The following is a 24564-nucleotide window of genomic DNA, read 5'->3' as shown; positions in this document are numbered from 1 at the left end:
CCCCCTGTAGCATTTATTGGGTCGGAGTGGCCATATTTTTGTTTATTATTACACCCGCCCACAAACTCACCTCCTGGTTGGTGAGGTAGTAAAGCAGCGGTAATGTTCTCGTGTGGCAGACAGACATTGGCAGATGGACGCATCCAATCGTGACTTTGGTTTGTGTTTAGTAATGTTCACCATGGAAGGCTGTATGTGACTCAGTTCCGGGGCTCTCCCCACTCACAGTTTGGAGTTGCACTGCAAGTGGTTTATAACCGAAAGGTTTCAGAGTCATAGGTGGAAGTAAACATGCTATGTTGCCCTGTTGATGCCCTAACAAGGGTGAAAGCAGTGAGAACTGCACTTTTCATTCACTTGTGACATCATCTGACCCTAAATGACATTTAACATAAATGGAATCAGTGTTGCAAGAGAGCTTTTCCTGGAATCTCAGACAAAGTGTGCGTCATGGCATACACGTCACGGCATTCATCTCAGGTTGGAGAACGGCATTGTTTACCATATGTATAAATATATATATATACACATACAGTGCCCTCCATAAGTATTGGAACAGTGAAGTCAAATTTGTTATTAATGCTATATACTCAAGAAACCTGGATTTGATATCAAAAGATTAATATGAGCCAAGAGTACAGAAGGTCATCTTTTATTTCTTGGTGTTTCTATTCATATATGTTTTACCATTGTAGAACAATAGCACTTTTTGTGTTCAGCCTCCCCCCCCTCCATTTTAGGTAAGCATAAGTCTTGGAATTAACTAATATAAATAATTAATAGTCAAATTAACTTTAATTGAATTAAAGAAGTATTGTAGTTTGTATTTGGTTGCACATATCTTGCATGCTGCATTGAGCCCGTGACCCATGGACATCACCAAACTCTTGATATCTCCCTTTGAGATGCTTTGTCAAGCCTTTACTGCAGTCATTTTCAGTTGTTTGTTTTGGGGGGTTTCTTACTTTAACCTCCTCTTCAGCAAGTGAAAGGCATGATCCATTGGATTTAAATCAGGAGATTGACTTTTCCAGTCTAAAACCTTCCACTTTTTCTCCCTGATGAACTCCTTGGTTGAATTGACATTGTGTTTTGAGTCATTGTCTTGCTGCATGGTGAAGCGCCACCCAATGAGTTTGGAGGCATTTTCTAATGCATTGGCAGACAAAATGTTTCTGTACCCTTCAAATTTCATTCTGCTGCTGCCATCATCAGTTACATCATTAATAAAGCTGAGTGAGCTCATTCTAGAGGCAGCCATGCATCCCCAAGCCATGAGACTACCCCCACCATGCTTCACAGATGAGATAATATGCTTTGGATCATATACAGTTCTTTCCTTTCTCCACACTTTCACCTTTCCATAACTTTGGTAAATGTTTATCTTGGTCTCATTTGTCCATAAAACTTTGTTCCAGAACTCTACTAGCTCACTTCTGTACTTCTTGGCAAATTCTAATTTGGCTTTTCTATTTTTGATGCTGATGAAAGGTTTGCATGTTGCGGTGTAGCCTTTGTAATTCTGCTGTAGAAGTCTTCTGCGAACGGTAGAATGTGATACTTTTACCCCTGCAATCTGGAGGGTGTTGTTGGTGTTACTGACAGTTGTTTTAGTGTTTTTCTTACAGTTCTGATGATTTTCCCGTCATCAACTGCAATTGTTCTCCTTGACTGACCTGGCCGTTGTATATTGCTAAGTACACCAGTGGTTTCTTTATTTTTCAAGATATTCCAAATTGTTGTGCTATGGTTCTAAAATCTAAATGAATTATTCTGTTCTTTCAGCTTACAAATTGCTTGCTTCTCTTTCATAGACAGTTTAAGTTCTTCATATTGGTTTATGCTGACTGACCCAAAAGGCAAAAGCAAAGGCTAAAACCAAGACTAGACATTCACAGCTCTTTTATATGTGAACGATCAATGCAATAAAAAAAAAAACACCTGTCAGTCATCTGTTCCAATACTTATGCTTCCCTAAAATTAGGGAACTGAACATAAAAAGTGCAATTGTTCTACAAAGGTAAAACATATCCATAGAAATATCAAGAAATAAAAAATGACCTTCAGTAAGTTTTCTAAGTAAATGTGCACCGTGTAGTGACACTGTGGTTGGCAGAGACGGTATAACGAGTGACACTTCAGAGACCTTAATTGTATCAAGAGGCATTTACCTTATTTTCACATTTGCTCTAGCCTTGACTGAAAAAAAATCCAGAGGAATTCCCATGTTTTATTTTTCCGTTTACCAGCCTCAGTAGCATAATGGTTGGAGTGTCCGTTCTGAATCTGGGAGGTCAGCGGTTGCAACCCCAGCCGAGTTAAACCAAGAACTTTACAAATGGAACGTCATGCTTCCTTGCTTGATGCTCAGCATTAAAGGTTAGAACATGGACAAACAACCATAAGTTGGTAATAATAGCACAGGCTTTGATGGGATAAATGGCCTCCTCTTGGTCGAGGTTCCTTGTAAGGGAACTCCTGTTGTTGCCTCTTTCAGGAAGAATGCCATGTTGTTAATTGGTGCATAGATTGAGCGTTGCTCCACGTTATCCTGGCGTTTTTCCGAGGCCACTTCCAATAACAAAAGTAATAATAATAACAACAACAATCTTACTATAATTCACCAAATGTCTGTCTGTCTGTTCTCAGGTACCGCAAAAACGGCTGAACCGATCGCAACGAAATTTTGGGTGGGTAATCCTGGGACCCCCTGGAGTAAAATAGGCTATATTGTTTTTCCAATTAGGAAATTTTTTCCAATTTTCCAATTTTCCAGTTTTTCCAAACACGATGGAATAATATTTACCGATATGAACAGTGATGTGGCTTTTATTGAAATTCTACAAATAATTTTTATATTTTGATGATTTGCGTGTGATATGATTTAACGAATGTTTATATAAATCGTTTAAAATAAAAAAAAGCCTTCAATTTCTGATATTTTGCTTTTTCATTTGGGCCTCCCAATTGAAGCCCCGCCCGTAGGGCGGGTACCGTTACTAGTAATTATAATAGCATCATAATAATATTAACAATAACAAGAGTAATGATAATTGGTAATAATACGGATAATACCATGCCACCTCCCCCGCCCGGCTGCTCCCGTATGGAGTGGTTGTTTCCAGTAAAATGAAATACGTCAATTCTCTGCAAGTGAAATACAGTATGTCATTTCTCTGTAAGAAAACTATAATATAACTGAAGTGCTGTTTAAAAGTTTCCATGTTGGAATAACAATAATGTAAAAGGTTTGCAGTTTGCACCATGTGTTGGCTCTTAAAAGAGCTATTTATATTCTTTATAGTTTAAAAATAACTCCAAAACAAAATAAAAATAAGAAAAGTAGGCCTCAATGTTTCGGGCAGCATGCTCCGCCAATCGACAGGATGAAGTAACTGGAAGGAATGGGACGCAGAGTTTATAAGGACTGCAAACCACCCATTGGTTGGTTATTTTGTGGTGCTGATTGGTTGTTCATTGTGTGTTGCTGATTGGCCAGTATGTTCTTGCTCATCATGGTATATTGTCCTGGATGTGTTGATACCTATGTTGGTTGGTGTCTGCTTGTTAATGAGGGAGAGCCAGATATCAATAATGGGTCGTCCATTTTCTTTGGGGATAGTGAGATGTAAATGTAAAGCGGTTCTTTTAAGAGCCAACACATGGTGCACACCACAAACCTTTTACTTTATTATAATACAGGGTGCTCCAAAAAGTTAATGTATTTCGTACCACAATGATACAACAATACTCTTTATTTTATATGACAGAGAATCTCATAAAGTTATCTGTATTTTCAGGTCTGGTGCTTTAATGTAAAAAAAAAAAGGCAACTCTACAGGAGAAAGCTTAGTCCGTCGAATGGTTCATTGAGACGAGATCCCACACGCAAGCTCAGCATAATTTCCGTACAAGGTATGGAAGGAATCCGCCATCGCGGACTAGTATCAGAGAGTGATACAAGGGGTTTAAGGAGACTGGAAGTTGTCAGAAACAGAAAAGTATCGATCGACCAAGCACAAGTGCAGCAGACGTTGAACGAGTGCATGAATCATTTCAACAAAGTCCCAGAAAATCAATCTGACATGCATCCAGAGAACTGGGACTAACAACCACCACTGTACACAGGAGATTTTACATTAAAAAACTGAAGCTTTATGCCCATAAAGTGCAGATTCTGCAGGAACTCAAACCAAATGATGGACCCAAACACAAGGTGTTTGCCTTGGAAATGCTCAGTTGCATAGACGATGACGAAGATTTCCTGAAAAAGGTCATGTTCACAGATGAAGGTTGCTTTCATGTATCGGGGAAGGTAAATCAGCACAATGTGAGGATTTGGGGCTCTGAAAACCCCCACTTGGTCATTGAACACGTACACAGCAGTCCATAGGTCAATGTGTGGTGTGGCCTTCTCCTTGACCACTTGGTGGGTCCGTTTGTCTTTGCGGAGGATACAGTGACGTCAACAATTACATGAACATGTTGGAAGGATTCACCTTCCCATAGATTGAAGACATGCAACCCGATATCATTTTTCAACAGGACAGCGCTCCCTCTCATTGGGCCTTAGTTGGTCGAGCTGTCATGAACGAAAAATTTCCAGGCTGCTGGATTGGCTGAGATGGACCAACCGCCTGGCCCCCATGATCACCAGACATAGTCCCCCTTGATTTTTTTTCTGTGGGGGTTTGTCGATGATGTTATGTACATCACCAATGTGGTAAACCAAGGTAAACCTTCGTTCTCGGATCACAGCTGCATGTGCCATGCTGGAAGCAAATGTACTGAGCTGAATATGGCAAGAACTCGTGCACCGCCTTGACCCACCTTGAGTTGTCCAGGTCTTTTTGGCAAACCCTGTACGTAAAAGTACGTATAACACCCTGTATATTAAGTGCGTATAATTACAACGTAAATTAATTATGCAAGTAGGCACAATAGTTTTAGTACTATTAAGTATGCACGACATCGTGAGTATGTCTATTAAGTACATACTACATGTGTATATTAAATAGTACTATAACGTGAGTATATCTATTAATTACATACTACAATATGAGTACATCTAAGTATGTAGTATAACATAGTTATTGCTGTCAAAATTACATGTGGAAAACCACTTTAGAACCCAAAATTATGGCCGCATCAATTTAGACAATTATTTAGCTTCAGGGAAGATTGTTCTCCACGTCACATTAGCATTTTACACCCTCCCATAGCATGGGTGAACAAGACATACAAATATGATTCTTAAAAAACAATTTATAATCCCTCTTAACCTGTTGACTTTTTTTGTCCTTTGTAGACAAAAAATAACATTTCCTTTTCAAAACTTTTCACCATTTTGAAACTCCTACACCTCATGCATAAATTTTACTTTCTTTCAAATTCCCCACGAGAATACATTACAAGTCACGAATAATTCAAGAATGAATGAAACGGATGTTTCAACAGGAGTGAGAGTTCGGTATGCTTCACCAGAAAGTTGTCACACGTTAATTAAGTGAGACATTCAATTAAGGCCAGAAATTACAAGAGATGCCAATGATGTAAAATTGTGCGCTGAATAAGGAATGACATTCTGTTGATATAATTTATGTGACTTATCAATGAAAGGGACGTCTCCTGCTTGGGCGACTCATCCGAACGCTGAAATTCCTGTGCGGGGTTTTCGTAGGGAATTTCGTCTTTATAAGATGCTTCCAAAAAGTGATTGACTTAAATAATCCCCACGACACCCGTGTCTGATCAGGGCATTTGCAGTCGAGGGTGATGGGTGTCTTCGATGATTGAAGTGGGCGTACAATCACTTTGCTTGTATGCAGCTTTGCAAAGACGAGTAATCTGACAATGGCTCAGGGTGCATTTTGGGAGGGAATTGTGGAGTCTGGGTGGGGTTGAAAAGAATGGTATGGGGATTGGAATGAGGGGTATTGTGGGGTATTGGAATGAGGCTGTTCCACTCCATATTCACTGCTGTCTGAAGACAGCTGATCTCGGTAAAGGCTGTAAAAGGTGCACTTGGACAAAACAAAATTTAACGGGAAGATTGTAATAATTTCATCATATTTCAATCGTTGACATTCCTACCTTTTAGGGCAGAACTCTTAACGGGTTACTTCTCTCTAGGAGCTCTGACGTGCAATGACAAGTGCGCGAAGCCAAGGGTGGCTGCACTCGGGGTACAAGTGATGGATGATGTTGGATGTGGGTCAAGGGGAGGTGCAACCTGGCGTGACCTTGTGCTGTGGACATAGCTCTTGGAACAAAGTACTGTATTTTTTTTTCTGCATCTGCAGTTCTCATGAAAAGTGCTGTTCAAAAGAAGAAAGATCTCTTTTCAGGATTTACAAAAAACATCAACCGACCATTAAAGACAAGAATGCAACCAGAATTTTTAATTTCAGTCTCGGACACAGGTTTGCACCCGAAGGGCTTCATCAGCAAGACGAAATCAACTTGAAATCCAAGTTTTCTGAAGAAGTTTCTGTTCCATGTGATACCACATGGCATGAAGTGAACCACAAATTAAAGTGAAGCCAATGTGCAATTTACATAAACCAACTCGTCATCACTGAGGTCATGAATGGCACCAAGTTACATTAGTGTGTGATCTTCTTTACACCATCAATATCAACAACCCCAAAAGGGGAGTATTGAAGCCTGCATTTTAATAATTAATCTTGGACATGCATTTCTGCTTTTAGACTTCATCAGCAAGAAAAAAGCAGTTTAAAATGCAGGGATTGTCACAAACCAGAGATAATGACATCACCTCCTTACATGTGTTTATAAAACAAAAATATAATATTATGTTTCAGGAGATGTAGTCCTACTGTGCAAAGTGACGAAATATGTGTAAAAATTGCACCAGCAAACCTTGCAGGGATGGGGTAACGGTGTGTCCCGACAGCAAGGTCAGCATTGATGCAGCTTGTGGATTGGGTAGGAAACAGCAGAGGGCAAACTTCCATTTACGCTGTTGTTACTTCACACTTAGCCCCATGCCTCCAAAGACTGGGCAGCTTTTCAGAGCACATTCGGTAAGCCAACATGAACATATCCATTCAAAAGTCTTGATGTCACCCTCACTGTGTGGTGTCTCGGACTGATAGAGAACAAACCTCCGCCAGGATGAACAGTTTATGTTTTGTATCCCACTAATAGGCCAGACCTGGATTCGGACCTGAACCAAAATTTAATCGGCTTCTTCTTTTCAATGAACAAACTCATCCACCTAGTTTAGTCTTAACCCGTCCATGACTTTTTGAAATATAATGCTATATATTGTTTTTGGCCCATCTCTCAATGGTGAAGAATCACTTATAAAACAAACAAGACCGAAAGTCTAATAGCGGCGAAGCCGAGCTTGTTTGATACTTTAGTTGAAATGGATAGTATGACCTGGGTAGAGATACCAGTTAGCAAATAATGTAAGTATTAAATTATTTTGAAGTACTCTAAGTCTCTAAGCTGTCTGTTACCATGAAAGTGAAGAGATTGCATTGAGACACCATATGGTTTATTCAATATGTTTCGAGTCAACATTGAACCAACCATACACCACTTCAATCCAGTAACTTTGCAGTCACGACAAAGAGATTGCAGTGTTACGATTATATTTACTATATGATTATTATTATTACGAAAAAGATACTACTGTATTAAGAAACCTGGGCTTATTTGTCTGAAGTGGCCTGAAGGTGAGGCATGAACTATGAAGGCATGAAGCCTAAGGCCTCTTTGTACTGTGTCGTTTGAAGACCCTACCGCCTAGGCTTTCGATATTTGATGGTCATTTTAACAATCGGTTTGTTTGTGTTTCACACTGAATGAAAAACGTAAAGGTTGAGCAGATTGTAAAGGTAGAGGTTCAACGATATGTCCGGCCTGAACGGCATAGGAATCAAAATGGCAGTGTGTGGTGTCAGCCATCTTACTGCCGTAATGACATCACATCACCCCTGTCATGTGACCAGATCTTCAGGTTTGATTGGTGTACGTTTGAGGGGACATACATACATACATACATACTTACAAATGGACAGACAAACACTGTTCTAGACAGCTTTTCCCTATGGGCTATGCCATAAAAAAATTATCAGAACTGGATCTGACCTCGGATCTTCAACAAAATCTAATTTATTCCACCTTGTCACACACCCATCCTGTCTCCCAAGTTTTGTCCGAATTTGTCCATAACCTTTTGAGATATCATGTTATATATAATTTCTTGCGCTATCACTCAATGTTGAAGAATCACTTTAAAATTCTTGGATCCAGATCTGGATTTTTCTCTTCACCAAAATTGAATCAATTACTTCTTGCCAACCAAACCAAACAAATCAACCCTCAACCTGTCCACCAAGTTTCATCCGAATCAATCCACAACATTTTGATGTATCCTGGTCACAGACAGACAGGGGTGAAGGCATAGCCGCAGCCCACCTGCAGTGGAGGAGGTAACTAGAGAGTTTGTAGAACATGTTACTCCACACAGTGTTCAAGTTTATATTGTACTTCAATTTTAATAAAGGAATGATTTTTAAAGATAATTTTAAACAAGTACAGATACATTCAAAGTACACCGCCCCCATGCCAAATAAATTACATCCTTCTGCGTGCATCATTGCCGCACATAGAGACGGTATTGGGAGGGAGAGGTGTACAATAAATTAATTGATTAATTGCGTAATTAAAATCCATATATAATAATCGTAAAATAATTTCTTAATCAATTGGCTAATAACATACCTCAACCACCAGGGTTTCTTCCGAAGTGGTAACTTTTTTGAAAATTAATTGAATAAGTCATTAATCGAAAAAAAAGAAAGAATGAATCGATTAATCAATAAATAATAAATATATTAATTGATTAATCAATAACTCAAAAATATCCTTTATAGCCACATCACTTGGTCACTGTCGTGTCCAAATATCGGCTTCCTCGCTCAGAAGGTGCCTGGGATATTGCCCAGATGAGAAAGAAAATAAATAAGTGATTAATATTGAAAATAAATACATAATAATAGTAAAATAATTAAATTATGAATCAATTGACTAATATAATACCTAAACCACCACTGTTTCATTCGAATCTGTAACTTAATTTTTTTTAAATGAACTCATTAATTGAATAATTAAATAATTAATTGATTAATAAATAAATCAAAAATACCCTTTACAGTAAAATCACTTGTTCATTGTCGTGTCCAAATATCTGCTTCCTAACTCAAAAGGTGCCTGAGATATTGCCGAGATGAATAAGTAAATAAGTAAGTACTTAATTAATTGATAATAATTAAGTAATTCATCAATTAATCGATTAATAAAAAAACAAAAAATACCGTTTATGCCAAAACACTTGCTCACTATTGTGCCAAAATTTCAGCTTCTATACAAAATTTCAGCTTCTTATACATACATACATATATATTATTCCGGTTTTTAGAACCTTCACATGTAAATTTAGTAGTAAATTCCCTTATAAATGACCCCTGTGTACATGTCCCCTTAATTGGCTGTTAATTAAAGATTGCACCTTAGTTAGTCCATGTACAACACGTAGGACACTTTAGGACCTCTCTAGAGTTATGTCATTATTATGTGTTCCAGGTAAGGCTGTGTTTCCAATAGTTGACTCTACGTTGCATCAATCAAATAAGATAGGCCCCCTTTCGTTTTCTATCCCAACGGTGCGAGTGGTTTTCTATCCCAGCGGTGCGAGTGGTTTTCTATCCCAGCAGTGCGAGTGGTTTTCTATCCCGGCGGTGCGAGTGGTTTTCTATCCCACAAGACGCCATTGGCCATGTGCTCTGTCTCGGAGAAGAAGGGGGGAGGAGCCGCCAAATCACGGGCGTGGCACCACCTCGTCATCAAAGGTGGAGTCAGAGAGCCCTTGCCAACCAACCATCGCTGAGGTGAGCCCACCGGTAGGCATGTCAGCGGGGCCGGTGGCTTGATACGGCCAAGGCCAATAAAAGGGACTGCGAGGGACTGCTTATGCAGATGAGTGAGGAGAGGCGATCTTGGAGAGGCACTCGGCGAGTTCACTTGAGATGAGAAGGGGGTCACGCATCGCGAGCGAATGGTATTGAGAGAACGCATTGAGCGACTGAAGAGCGCATTGTTCGTGGTTAATTGAACTGTTCGCTTATTACGTACGCGGCTGAGCCACGAGGGTAACCGCCGAAGCCGGCCTACCGTTGCCTGTGATAGTCCCGCACATGCCAAACGACACGCGGAGAGCTCCTGCCGTTTGGTTCATCTGCTTCATGGTGTGAGTTGGGGACTGGAGAACGAGCTACCTGGACGCCACACCTGAACCATCTCCTCCAGCCATTCCTGCCTGAAATTCCCATTTGTGTACGTGAGTTAGTGCTGTTTGTGTTGTCCGGGGTATAAGTAAGACTGTTTAAGGATTTGCGCTGTCTTCTTCTTCTTCTGTATATTGCTTTTGTTCCTTCTCTTTCTTTGGTTTTGTATCGTTAATTAATAAATACCTGTTCCTCCTCTTACTTTGGTTTCTTTCTCGTCCGATTGTCTTCGTGTTTTCCCTATTGAGTACCTGTGGCGCGATTTCGGCAGGACCGCTTATAATCGGGTTTAGTCCTTTGTTAACGGCCCGCGTTGCAGCTCACTTCGCTCGGCGCAATCCATCTATTACGCTGCGGCCCGGGCGGGAGTATTTCCCCGCGTACCGGAAGGCGCTGGTACTTAGGTCATAGGAAGAATTGGCCTACTACCCTATTCAGCGCTGACCGGGCGTGACGTCATACCCCCAGGACCGGTCGGACGGCCAGCTTAACAAGACAAGGGGATTAACCCCCCCTTGCTAACGGGAGTGCCGTCCCCCGGATCCGTAACAATATATATATATATATTGGAAGTGTGTTTGTACAGGTATCTCATATGTGTGTGCAATAATCTGCCAAGACAAATGGTAAATTTATGGACAATGTCAACATCAAGAGTGAATTGAATTCATCTCTGTAGGTGTAGTGACTGGAGTATTACGGAATAGACAGAATACACAAACATTTTCAGTTAACTGTATGTTGTAGCACACCATACTTTACCAGAATGTGGAAGGAGTGAACTTTATCTAAATGAGCATGGCTTTGTTCTTGAAATTAATTTTTCATCTTACAAACGTCATGACATGAAGACATTATCATTTCATTAGGATGTTTATTAGGTTTTATCATGACATGAAGACATTATCATTTCATTAGGATGTTTATTAGGTTTTATCATGACATGAAGACATTATCATTTCATTAGGATGTTTATTAGGTTTTATCATGACATGAAGACATTATCATTTCATTAGGATGTTTATTAGGTTTTATCATGACATGAAGACATTATCATTTCATTAGGATGTTTATTAGGTTTTATCATGACATGAAGACATTATCATTTCATTCGGATGTTTATTAGGTTTTATCATGACATGAAGACATTATCATTTCATTAGGATGTTTATTAGGTTTTATCATGACATGAAGACATTATCATATCATTAGGATGTTTATTAGGTTTTATCATGACATGAAGACCTATTAGGTTGTTTCACCTGCTTATCTTTAAAGTCCGTTCAACCTAATATGTAAGTGTTAGCGTGCTGTGCCTTTTCACTTCTCTGCATTTGTTTACTTTTATACCTGGATTGGAATGATACATAGTCATGGTTTACCAATTAGTGTTTCTCCTTGTTGTTCTACTTTTACATCCTTGTTTGTAACAAGTCAGTGAATGGAAATGTCAGCTCGTCTTATTATCTGTGCATCAAATGCACACAAGATGGCATGTTAGACCCCATCATATATTGCGCAAGAGCAATCAACAACAACAGCAACAGTGATCACATATATGTCAACATCCATGTTTAAAACACTAACAATATGGAGACAAATCGATTGCTGTTTCTTATACAGGTCGCCATTGCTTGTTTCAGTGTTTCCTCCCCTCCTCCGTCTCTTCTTTCCCGGTACATAAATCCCCTTGATGTTTGTCCTGACATTTTCGGTCAGTTCTATCTTGCTCTTCCAAGGGCCTCACTTCTGTGAAGAGAAAAAAGTACATATAATAAAGAAATGTACCGGTTTTGTGTGTACAATGGCAGGCCTTAGGCTGTGACGGGTTTCTGGGCTCTGGAAAGGTGCTGGATAAGTGCGGCGTATGCGGTGGAGACGACACTGCCTGCAAGGTCGTCTCTGGAGTCTACAAGCGTTCAGCGTCCTCTGTGGGATACCACAAGATACTGGAGATACCCAGCGGTGCCACCAAGATCAACATTACAGAAATGACCAAAAGCAGGAACTACCTTGGTAAGCATGTTATCCGCATGATTCATGATTACTCCAGCTTAAAGAGGGATTCAGTGCAGAAAATGAGACAATTGTGTTAGTAGATAAATGTAACAATATTCAGAAGTAACTGCAGTAACCATTATGTTTTGAGAAGGTTTGGCCTGATCTTGTTTCTTGCACATTTCTTCAAGTTTCACATGTACCTTCCAGGTAGAAAACTGCCCTGGAATTTAACTTCTTTTTTTTTGTATACAAGATCGAGGCTCGTGTAAACATCAATCACAAAAAAACCAAACGGACACACAAAACATACAAAAAAGGGAGCGGGAGACAAGATGGGGAGAGAGAGGGAAGCACACAACTACAACAGCAGAGAACAGGGACATCGGGAGATCTGTGGGAGGGAGAGGGCTTGGGGGGAAGGGGCATGTGAAGGGGGGAGGGGGGAGGTGGGAGAGGTAGAAAACACATGGACACTGCTAGGCTTTCCAGGTAAGAAGTCGATATTTCAAACAAGTGGATCTGGGGTGAATTAAGGCCGGGGAGGAGTCGTTAGAAGACAGAAAGACCACCAACCTGCCTGCGGTGAGTAAGTGAAAGGCCCTCGGAGTTAGCTTCATCACGGGAGATTCCAATGATCCTGAAAGCTTTGGTTTCAACAGTGTGAAGCCGAGCTAGGTGTGAGGCAGGGGCACCGGCCCAGAGGGGGGAGCAGTATAACTTTGTCTTGTATCGATCCACTCGCCAGTTCATGTGGGTCGATTGAGACTGATTCGACCTAATCATTTACTTTTTAGACATAACAGTGCAGTCGAATGTAGCATTTACTCTCGTTAATCAAACTCAAGTATACTGAAATAATTTGAAGAAGTTGACTGGATTTGTAAAAACTTAGTCCAGAATGTTGGAGAATAGGTAGACTTTGGACAAACAAAAATGTGCATATCTAGACAGTGTAGAATCAATAATGGGGAGACAAGGGGCTTGAAATTGAAATGATTGTGAATGACCAATTTGAGGGGCTACAAAGAGGAAAAGTAGTGAAGGAATTGACTGGGCTCAGTTGTAGTATCTGCTCGTATCTTGGTAGATCAGCGTTTTGATTCTGATCCTGGTTGAGTCGTACCAAATACGTACTTTAAAAATGTTATATCCTGTTTCCTTGCTTGATGCTCAACATTCAGAGGATAAAGCGCTGTCTGTTAGCATTCCGCAAGAAAGGGGAATTTCTCCTCAAAATCCTCTGTTGATTGCAGAGAGAAAGGAGACGCCACTAGATGGCATCCTTGGCACCCAAGGTCTTCCAGGAAGTTACTTTCCTCAAGATCAACAACTGTTTGACGCTTGTAAAAAGTGAAGTCCTATATTTTTGGACGTGTGTCTGCATGTACTTATGTGATTTGTTTGTGTGGGTATACGTGTTTGTGTGGCAGCTCTTGTGTGATTCTCAAACCCTGTAACAAGAAATAGTGGTTTCACATGTGATAGAAAAGAGGATCAAAGGAATAATGGTGAGCCTGGACCAAATCAGACTTCATCGTGGCTCAGAGTTCAAAGAAACCAGTCAAAGAAAGCATTTTAACCTGGTGTGCATGATCAACATGGTCCTGCACAATGACAAAACCAAGAGTATAGTTATCTCCTTCAAATGGCCAGGCCACAATAGGATCAACAGTTCAATACTGAACAACCTCCTTTTTTGCCAACGGGTACCATAAAGTAACTGTTTGACCTCAACAGATATTTAACAGATATGTTTGACAGATATTTGCTCTTGTATAATTGAACCTGCAGTGAGATTATTCATGTTTCAAAATCATTTCAACCTGTGTCGTCACAACATTACATAGACATATTACTCACCTTGGCGTTGTCTCGTTTGAGTCAGATTCCCATCAACGTTGTCCCCTTTATGCGATGATGAACGCATTTGTGCAATTCCCTGCCTGACAAAGCAGGACAACTTATAATTTTTCCTTGGAGCAGGCCAAAAACATAATCTTTCCTTGCTAAGTCTTTTACTTTGCACATTTGAACTGTTATCTACGTATAAGGCATTCATTCTTAGCTTGAGGGTTTACAGCTCTCCCCTTTGGGCTGGTACTCCTGCCTCACACCTTGCTCAGTCATACCAAACACTTTGAAACGGTATGTGCTGCTTCCTTGATTGAAGCTCAGCATTTGAAAAGGATAGAGCACGGACAAACAACCATATTTTAACAATCATTATGCAGGCTTTTATGGGCCTAATCGCCTCCTCCTACATTGAAGTTCCTTATGTAATGGAACTCATATCATCTTGCTTCTCCATCTGGAGACCGTATCATTGTAAGGCGTAGCCACGTAACCAACCCAAGGATTTCAATGATAGCAATTAAACATCAGCACCTGTTATCGCCACATGCATGAAATCGCACCTTCCTTAATTTGAATACCAACGTTTTATAAATGCATCCTTCATTGTGTTTAATTCCTTCATTCATTCCATAACTACATTAATCCATTAATCAATCAATTAAGTAATCAATTAATCATTAATCAATTAATCATTAATTAATTCATTCATTAATCAATTAATCAATCAATCAATCAATTCAAATTGATCAATCAAATCAATCAATCAATCAATCAATCAATTGATCAAATCAAATTGATCAATTAATCAATTAATAATTAATCAACTAATTGATTAATTAATCAATTAATCATTAATCAATTAATTCCATTAATCCATTAATCAATCAATTAATCAATAAAGTAATAAATTAATCATTAATCAATTAATCATAAATTAATTGATTCATTAATCAATTAATCAATCAATCAATCAATTCAAATTGATCAATCAAATCAATCAATCAATCAATCAATTGATCAAATCAAATTGATCAATTGATCAATTAATAATTAATCAATTAATTGATTGATCAATCAATTCATCATTAATCAATTAATTCCATTAATCAATTCATTAAACATTAATTTAATGTTTAATTCCTTCATTGTGGGGTAAAACTACATGTTCTGAAGTATTCCGATTAACTGAGTCTTGTTGGTTTTCAATGGTTTGCGTTTGATGCAAACCAATGACCCCAGACATTTTTATTGACGTAATAATATATTTATTGCAAGAAATTTTTGGGATAGAGCTAGGATCAGTTTATTTAAATATAACGGATGTTAGAATTGTTTTAACCCTAACTGGACTGGGAGATTTTGAGATCTCCCTGACTCGAAGGGGAGGGGACTACTTCGGCTCCTCCCCTTTCAAATCTCCACCAGAGATTGTCCGATGATTGCGCATGGATTATCATGTAATGAGCAGACCATGATGCTGTAATTAATTTGTTCATAATATTTTATTATTTATAATTATTACATGATTACCCTCGCCTGAGAAGAGGGTATTGCATTTGAGTCCGTTTGTTTGTCTGTTTGTCTGTTTGTTTGTTTGTTTGTTTGTTTGTATGTCTGTCCGCACAGAATAAATATGATTTTCTCTGCAAGCGTTGGTCCAATTGACAGGAAATTTTCACCATAGGTGCAAATCCACCCGTATAATTTTTTAATGTAATTATGACGTCATAGGTCTCATAGTATGGGCGCCATCTTGGAAGAACCAAAAAACTTTGCACCTCTATATCTCCGAAAGCGCTGCATAGAAAAAATTGAGACATGGTTCATTGTAAAAAAAACTCTCCATGTGGAATAACATGTTAATGATGATGTCATGGGTGCTTCCATTATGGTGTCATCATTCGACAAGTACAAAACTTCATCCGATCAAGAGGAAATTTCTTGAGCATCATCTAGGGATAAATTGGCGAGAAAAAAAAGAAGATGACGTCATCGGTCACGTGGTTCGGCCGCCATATTTGTTTTAACAGAAAAGCCTGAAAAACCACTGAAAACACGTCCTGGCGAGGGTCTGCAATCTCTGATTGCTCTTTCTCGGTAATTATGTAATATGCTTATTTTATGCAATTTTCAGGGAAATCTACAATTCTGGTCATTTCACACATGAGATAAGCTAAAATACTGAGAAGATATTATTGGACAATTATTTTACGCCAACAATGTCCGACTGCATGCAACACAACATATCTACATGTCTGTGTCCTACGTACGTAATAGTTGTAGTTTCAGTAGGACATGTGACTATTAATTGTCATGTGACACCTGAACGGTAAGTCCGATTTGGACATACAGTATTTGGTATCAAAACGTGCACAAGACTCTTGGGGAAAAAGTCATGAAAGGAGAATTTGAAAATCCCAGCGGTTATGAAAACGAAATTGTGAAAATGTCAAGGGGGGGGACAATGTCCCCTACTTCACTCCCCGGTGCGCTTAGGGGGGTTTTTTCAGTATACAAGATCGAGCCTCTTGTAAGAGCTAACATTGATCACAACAAGACAAACTGACACATAAAACATATGATAAAGGGAGCGGGAAACAAGATGGGGAGAGAGAGAGGGAAGCACACAAGTACAACAACAGAGAACAGGGACATCGGGAGATCTGTGGGAGGGAGAGGGCTTGGGGGGAGGAGGCATGGGAAGAGGGGGGGGTTGTGGGAGAGGAACATAAAACACGTGGGCACTGCTAGGAATTCCAGGAAAGAAGTCGGAATTTCAAAAAAGTGGACCTGGGGTGAACTAACGGGGGTAGAAAAGATCAAGGTTTTGGATGGGGGAAGATAAGAGATGGTGGTGAACAGCTGTATTAAAGACCTGGAGGGAGGAGTGGGATTGACGAGAGTGAGGGAGTTTGTTCCAGAGGCGGGAGAAAAGGGGAATGAAAGAGTGAAGGGTTAAAGGAGAGATGGCATTGGGGCAATTTTACTGATGTTGGTGATTGCCGGCAACAAGCCAGATGATCTCCGAAGATGGTTCCAAACGAAAATTGCAGAAAAGAATATTTACTGTTAGGCCAGCTCACTTGCTCAGCTCACGGATGTTATTGTTGTCGTTGAAAGTCAAACCCATCAATTTCGAAGTTCTTGGGAGTATAATGACAAGCTTATCGAATGTCGTCATAGTGTGTTGCTGACAGGTGACATTTATCCTCACGGGATTAGCACGTTCATGGAACGTTATCATTTTTACCAGGAATGTAAGTCTGTATTACGATTTTTTTTTACCAACATAAACTCTGCGTGACGTCAATATTGATTAGGTCCATCAACCTTTGGTTGTAATACAACATTGTAACTTTGCCACAAATTACATGTAGCCCTGCATGAAATGTGCCAATAATCAGTAAGACGTGAGTTGTGCCAGAAGTATCCAACAACTCTCTGCTCTCGACTCTCTGCTCACCTTCACTCTTTCATTCCTCTTTTCTCCCGCCTCTGGAACAAACTCCCTCACCCTCTTCAATCCCACTCCTCCCTCCAGGTCTTAAAAACAACTGTTCACCACCATCTCTTATCTTCCCCCATCCAAAACCGTGATCTTTTCTACCCCCGTTAATTCACCCCAGATCCTCTTTTTTGAAATAACGACTTCTTTCCTGGAAGTCCTTGCAGTGTCCATGTGTTTTATAGTTCTCCCACCCCCTCCACCCCTGCCCTTCCCATTCCCCCTCCCCCCAAGCCCTCTCCCTCCCACAGATCTCCCGATGTCCGTGCTCTCAAATGTTATAATAATAATAATAATAATAATTCATTTATTTTGTATAGCGCTTTTCCAGAAGCCCAAAGGCGCTTTGACAGAGTGGCAAACATAAAGCATAACAATACATGAAAACAACAATTGCAAAAAGACAAGAATCAATAGGGAAATATTTAAAGCAAAAGGAGGGAGAAGGAGAAGAGATAGTCAGGGGTTAAATGCTGTGGGTTGAATGTTGAATGCAGTGTTGAACAGGTGGGTCTTTAGTGATGTTTTGAATGTGGTGAGTGAGGAGGAGTCTCTGATGGTGTGAGGTAGTGAGTTCCAGAGGGTGGGAGCAGCGATGGAGAAGGCCCTGTCCCCCCAGGATCTGAATTTGGTCCGGATGGAGGGGGTCAGGAGGTTGGTACCAGCAGAGCGGAGGTTGCGGGTGGGAGTGTGTCTGGAGAGGAGGTCAGCCAGGTAGGATGGGGCCAGGTTATGGAGGGCTTTGTATGTCAAGAGGAGGATTTTGTACTGGATTCTCTGGGGGATGGGGAGCCAGTGAAGCTTGTAAAGGACGGGGGTGATGTGGTCACGGGTCCGGGAATGGGTGAGTAGACGGGCAGCGGAGTTCTGAATGTATTGGAGTTTATTGGTGATTTTTGAGGGCGAACCATAGAGGAGGCTATTGCAGTAGTCCAGACGGGAGGTGATGAAGGCGTGGATGAGGGTTTCTGCAGCTGTGGAGGAGAGGGATGAGCGGAGACGGGCAATGTTTTTCAGGTGAAAGAAGGCTGACTTTGTGATCTGTTTAGTGTATTTGTCGAAGGAAAGGGTTTGGTCAAAGATGACGCCAAGATTCCGGATGTGAGGGGAGGTGGATACTGGGATACCGTCGATGTTGAGGGCAAAGTTATGGGTGGATTTTGTGAGCGTTTTTGGGCCAATGATGATTATTTCAGATTTATCACAGTTAAGCTTGAGGAAGTTGATTTGAAGCCAGGATTTTATTTCAGTGATGCAGTTTGTCAGGATAGAGTGGGTGTCGGTGGAGACGGACTTGGTGGAGATGAAAAGCTGGATGTCATCGGCGAAGCAGTGGAATTGGAGACCATGACGGCGGATTAAGTGACCGAGCGGGGACAGGTAAAGGATGAAGAGGAGGGGGCCAAGAACTGAACCTTGGGGGACACCTTGGGGGAGGGGAGCAGTGGGGGATTTGCAGTTATTGATGGAGATGAACTGGCATCTGTCAGAGAGGTATGATTTAATCCAAGAGAGGGCAGTGCCGGTAACGTTAAAGGTGGATTCAAGTCGGGTGAGGAGGATAGTGTGATCGATGGTGTCAAAGGCAGCGCTGAGGTCGAGGAGGACGAGAATGTTGAGGTTGCCAGCGTCAGAGGAGAGGAGAAGGTCGTTGGTGATTTTGAGGAGAGCAGTTTCAGTACTGTGGTTGGAGCGGAATCCGGATTGGAATGTTTCATACAGGTTATTGGCAGAGAGATGATGTTTGAGTTGAGTGGCTACAGCGCGTTCCAAAACTTTTGACAGAAAGGGTAGGTTGGAGATGGGTCTGAAGTTGTTTAGGGTGTCAGGGTTTAGACCAGGTTTTTTTTAGAATGGGGGTAACAGCAGCAATTTTGAGGGAAGGTGGGACGATGCCTGTAGACAGGGAGGAGTTTATTGTTGCAATGATAAGTGGAGAGAGAGCAGGGAGGGAGGCTTTGACAAAGCTGGAGGGGATGGGGTCAAGAGTGCAGGTGGCAGTTTTCATTCCTATGAGGAGTTCAGAGAGGTCAGTAGGGGAGATTGGGGAGAACCGAGACAGGGGATGGCAGGACAAGGGGGGGCAGGTGGTTGGAGGGGGAGCGGGTGCGGCGGTGGTCAAGCTGTTGTAGATGTTGTCAATTTTGCGTTGGAAGAAAGAGAGGAAGGAGATGCAGTTGTCTACTGTGAATGACTGGGTGGTGGTGTTCAGGGGGCGGAGGAGTTTGTTTATTGTCGAGAAGAGTGCTTTTGGGTTTCCGGAGCCAGAGTGGATAATTTGAGAGTAGTAGGCAGAGCGGGCGCGGGAGAGGGCATCTTTGTAGTGTTGTATGTGGTCCTTGTAGGCTTGGGAGTGAACTGTGAGACCCGTTTTATTGCGGAGTCTTTCAAGTTGGCGAGCACGAGTTTTCATCAGGTGGAGTTCAGGGGTAAACCAGGGAGCAGAATGGGTGAAAGAAACTGTTTTGGTTTTTACAGGTGCAAGCTGGTCAAGGCAGGAGGAGAGAGTGTGGTTGTAGTAGTCAGTGAGGTCGGAAGGGGTGTGGAGGTCAATGAAGGGAGAAGTGGACATTTTTTCAGAGAGGGTGGATGAGAATGAGGTAGGTGAAAGAGCGTTTAGCTTACGGAAGTTGATTGTGCGATAATGCCTTGGTGTTGGGGCGGGGATGTTGATGGTCAGAGTGATGGCTAAGTGGTCAGAGAGGGTGAGGTCGGAGCCATAGAGATGGTGCAAACTTAATCCAGTGGAGCAGACAAGGTCCAAAATGTGACCACGGATATGGGTAGGAAAGTCGACATGTTGAGTGAGGTTAAAGCAGGTGAGTAAATCAGTGAAGTCAGTGGTTATTGTGGAGTCAGTGGAGTCCATGTGGATATTGAAATCACCAAGGAGGAGGATTGAGGGGGAGAGGGAACATAGCTGGGTCAGAAAGTAGGAGAAGTCAGACAGGAATGATGGGTGTGGTTTGGGAGGGCGGTAGACGACAGCCATGACTGACTGCGTGTGACCAGAGAGTTTTAAAGCCAGGTGTTCAAATGATGGAGCAGATGAGATGGAGATGAGGTTGGTCTTGATGTCTTGACGGTGGATAACGGCAATTCCACCACCTCGGCCCTCCGAGCGTGGTTTATTGACGTAGGAATATCCATTGGGTGTGGTGAGGTTAAGTGTGTAGTAGTCCAGAGGTTGTTGCCAGGTTTCGGTGAGACAGAGAAAGTCCAGTTTGTTATCCAGGATGTATTCGTTCAGGATGAGGCATTTGTTGTTGAGGGACCGGGTGTTGAACAGGGTGAGCTTGATGTTGTTTTGAACAGCAGGGATGAATTCAGGTGATTTAGCCAGGGTTCGTAGGCAGGAGGTGCGATCGTGTGGGTTGCTGTGACCAGGTGCGCTGGGACGAAGAGTGAGAGTGCGCTGAGCCGACCAGAGGACGGGGATGGAGTGACCTGATTGCAAATAAACAAACTTACGACCGGAGCCACGGTGAATGTACCTGGGTCGTCGGAGGAGTCCATTTGATTTGATGGCAGAGATGCATGATGGGGTGGAGCGGGTATTGAGCAGAAGAAGCCTTGCGGCGGAGTACCTCAGAGCCATGCCAGGCAGGAGCGAAGGGACGAGTACGAGGCCAAGGTCGAGGAGGCAAAGCGGCAAACGCAGCGGCAAACGCAGCGGCAAACGACTGCAGCCGCTAATCAAGACCACAGCGGCAAACAGCCACCGCCGCAAACAACGGCCACAAACAACGGGAGCGGGCCTGAGGAAACAGTGGAGGAGCCGGGCAGGCGAAGCCAGGAGCAGAGCCGGGACCGAGCAGAGGGCAGACCCAACGGTCAAAAATCCGCCACGACCACCAGAAAAGCAAACTATGTACAATGGCCCAGTCGGAGAAGCGGCGAACAAGTAACGCCAGCGTCCTCTCCAGACCGGACCGGTTATGGTTTGTGTTGTGTTTGTGCTTCCCCTTCTCTCCCCATCTTGTCTACCGCTCCCCTTATTATATGTTTTATGTGTTGGTTTTTTTTTTGTGATCAATGTTAGCTCTTTCACGAGCCTCGATCTTGTATACAACAACAAAAAAAAAGCCTTAGAATGCATTTTGTAAAAAGAGAAGTTATCCAAATTAATGGAAAATTCCACCGTACTACTGAATCCCAATTGAAACCCATGGTGCAAATGACCCTGGGTGGTTATGATTTTAACATGTCCTATCAGTCATGACTGAGTGGGATTCTTAGGGCATTTAAGCAGCCCAACTTTGGGTTTCTTTATGGCTTGCTGATTTTAACATGCTTAGTGGGTGATGGGAAGCATATCCGTATGCAGCGGTAATCAAGGTACAATGAATTCCCATTACATATTTCTTTGAGCCATGAAAGGTGAGTGCAGGAAACAGTTTGGTCTCGCTTTGTGCAAAAGGCAAAACGCATATAGCATGTGAGAAACCGCTAATTTGAAACACTTGAGCGGTTGTGGGACAAGCGCAGACCGCAGAGCGCATAAAACTCACATTATGGACCTTCCAAGTCTTTGGTGATAAGTCTTTTTGAAAACACATATGGCCCTCAGAGTCCCAGGCGTTTGAAGGCTAATTGTAACCGTTTAACCTCTGGCTTTGCTCTGATCCTTCATCCATCACCTTGCTGAAAAGACGTGGTGCGGGGTTCTCTTCCGTAGAAGTTACTCCTTCACCTACATTTTCCTCGTTCCTTAAGCTGCTCTATTAGTGAGTTACAATGGAATATTGGAATGGCATTTGTCCTGGAATTTTCAGGCCTCTGCTTTACGCTGGAATACGACAATTGGCCAGGTCAAATAGCCAGTTGTGAGGAATTACGATAATTCGAAGGAACACAAGCCTTGGGAAATTGGGCCTACTCCAGAAGGAAGAAAACCAATGGTTTTGTGACCATTGTAAGCAATTCTGAGCTTCCTACAGGGAGAACATTATCCTGCATTATTCACATTTTCTAAATCGTTGAAGGCCTGGATGATCAAGGAAAAAATTCGAAATCAAATACTTTTGAGAGTTTAATTACCTGCCTAAATGGGCAGATTCCTGCCCACACTGGATGCTTTCAAAGAACAGCCCTACTGTGCCTCGTTAAACAGCTCAGAGTTTCGAGTTAGCTAGACATGCCACCAATCTCAAGAATGTGCAATAAAAATGACGAGAGTTGTTTTACCCATTTTTAGAGCTTAAAGAAGGTGCACCTTTAAGGAACTTTATGGGTCCTAAGGTCATTTTTACCAATTTGAACTTCAAACTATTCAAAGTGAAGTTTGTTTAAGTTGCTTCTACCAATTTGAACTTCAAACTATTCAAAGTGGAGTTTGTTTAAGTTGCTTCTACCAATTTGAACTTCAAACTATTCAAAGTGGAGTTTGTTTAAGATGCTTCTACCAAATTGAACTTCAAACTATTCAAAGTGGAGTTTGTTTAAGTTGCTTCTACCAAATTGAACTTTAAACTATTCAAAGTGGAGTTTGTTTAAGTTACTTCTACCAAATAGAACTTCAAACTATTCAAAGTGGAGTTTGTTTAAGTTACTTCTACCAAATAGAACTTCAAACTATTCAAAATGGGGTTTGTTTAAGTTGCTTCTACCAATTTGAACTTCAAACTATTCAAAGTGGAGTTTGTTTAAGATGCTTCTACCAAATTGAACTTCAAACTATTCAAAGTGGAGTTTGTTTAAGTTGCTTCTACCAAATTGAACTTTAAACTATTCAAAGTGGGGTTTGTTTAAGTTACTTCTACCAAATAGAACTTCAAACTATTCAAAATGGGGTTTGTTTAAGTTGCTTCTACCAAATAGAACTTCAAACTATTCAAAGTGGAGTTTGTTTAAGTTGCTTCTACCAAATAGAACTTCAAACTATTCAAAGTGGAGTTTGTTTAAGTTGCTTCTACCAAATAGAACTTCAAACTATTCAAAGTGGAGTTTGTTTAAGTTGCTTCTACCAAATAGAACTTCAAACTATTCAAAGTGGAGTTTGTTTAAGTTGCTTCTCCCAAATATAACTTCAAACTATTCAAAGTGGAGTTTGTTTAAGTTGCTTCTCCCAAATATAACTTCAAACTATTCAAAATGGGGTTTGTTTAAGTTGCTTCTCCCAAATTGAACTTCAAACTATTCAAAGTGGAGTTTGTTTAAGTTGCTTCTCCCAAATTGAACTTCAAACTATTCAAAGTGAAGTTTGTTTAAGTTGCTTCTCCCAAATAGAACTTCAAACTATTCAAAATGGGGTTTGTTTAAGTTGCTTCTCCCAAATTGAACTTCAAACTATTCAAAGTGGAGTTTGTTTAAGTTGCTTCTCCCAAATAGAACTTCAAACTATTCAAAGGGCAGTTTGTTTAAGTTGCTTCTCCCAAATAGAACTTCAAACTATTCAAAGTGGAGTTTCTTTAAGTTGCTTCTACCAAATTGAACTTCAAACTATTCAAAGTGGAGTTTGTTTAAGTTGCTTCTACCAAATTGAACTTCAAACTATTCAAAGTGGAGTTTGTTTAAGTTGCTTCTACCAAATTGAACTTCAAACTATTCAAAGTGAAGTTTGTTTAAGTTGCTTCTACCAAATTGAACTTCAAACTATTCAAAGTGAAGTTTGTTCAAGTTGCTTCTACCAAATTGAACTTCAAACTATTCAAAGTGGAGTTTGTTTAAGTTGCTTCTCCCAAATAGAACTTCAAACTATTCAAAGTGAAGTTTGTTTAAGTTGCTTCTAGTAAATTGAACTTCAAACTATTCAAAGTGAAGTTTGTTTAAGTTGCTTCTAGTAAATTGAACTTCAAACTATTCAAAGTGGAGTTTGTTTAAGTTGCTTCTCCCAAATAGAACTTCAAACTATTCAAAGTGAAGTTTGTTTAAGTTGCTTCTCCC

General features: G+C 41.0%; 1 protein-coding gene across 4 annotated transcripts in view; it reads left to right on the top strand.

Annotated features, from left to right (window-relative positions):
- THSD4 (thrombospondin type 1 domain containing 4) overlaps positions 1–24564 on the top strand; it is a 274230-nt gene that overhangs the window by 208745 nt on the left and 40921 nt on the right. For all 4 annotated transcript variants that reach the window (XM_068106810.2, XM_068106811.2, XM_068106812.2 and 1 more), the window contains one exon: positions 12131–12335. In XM_068106810.2, coding sequence (XP_067962911.2) covers positions 12131–12335 — 205 coding nt within the window. The remainder of the gene's footprint in view (positions 1–12130; positions 12336–24564) is intronic.

The sequence above is a fragment of the Myxine glutinosa genome, chromosome 2 (genome assembly GCF_964187855.1).
Source record: "Myxine glutinosa chromosome 2, kmMyxGlut1.1, whole genome shotgun sequence".
NCBI lineage: Eukaryota > Metazoa > Chordata > Myxini > Myxiniformes > Myxinidae > Myxine > Myxine glutinosa.
The sequence above is the reverse complement of the archived record's forward strand: the minus strand, read 5'-3'. Positions and strand labels throughout refer to the sequence as shown.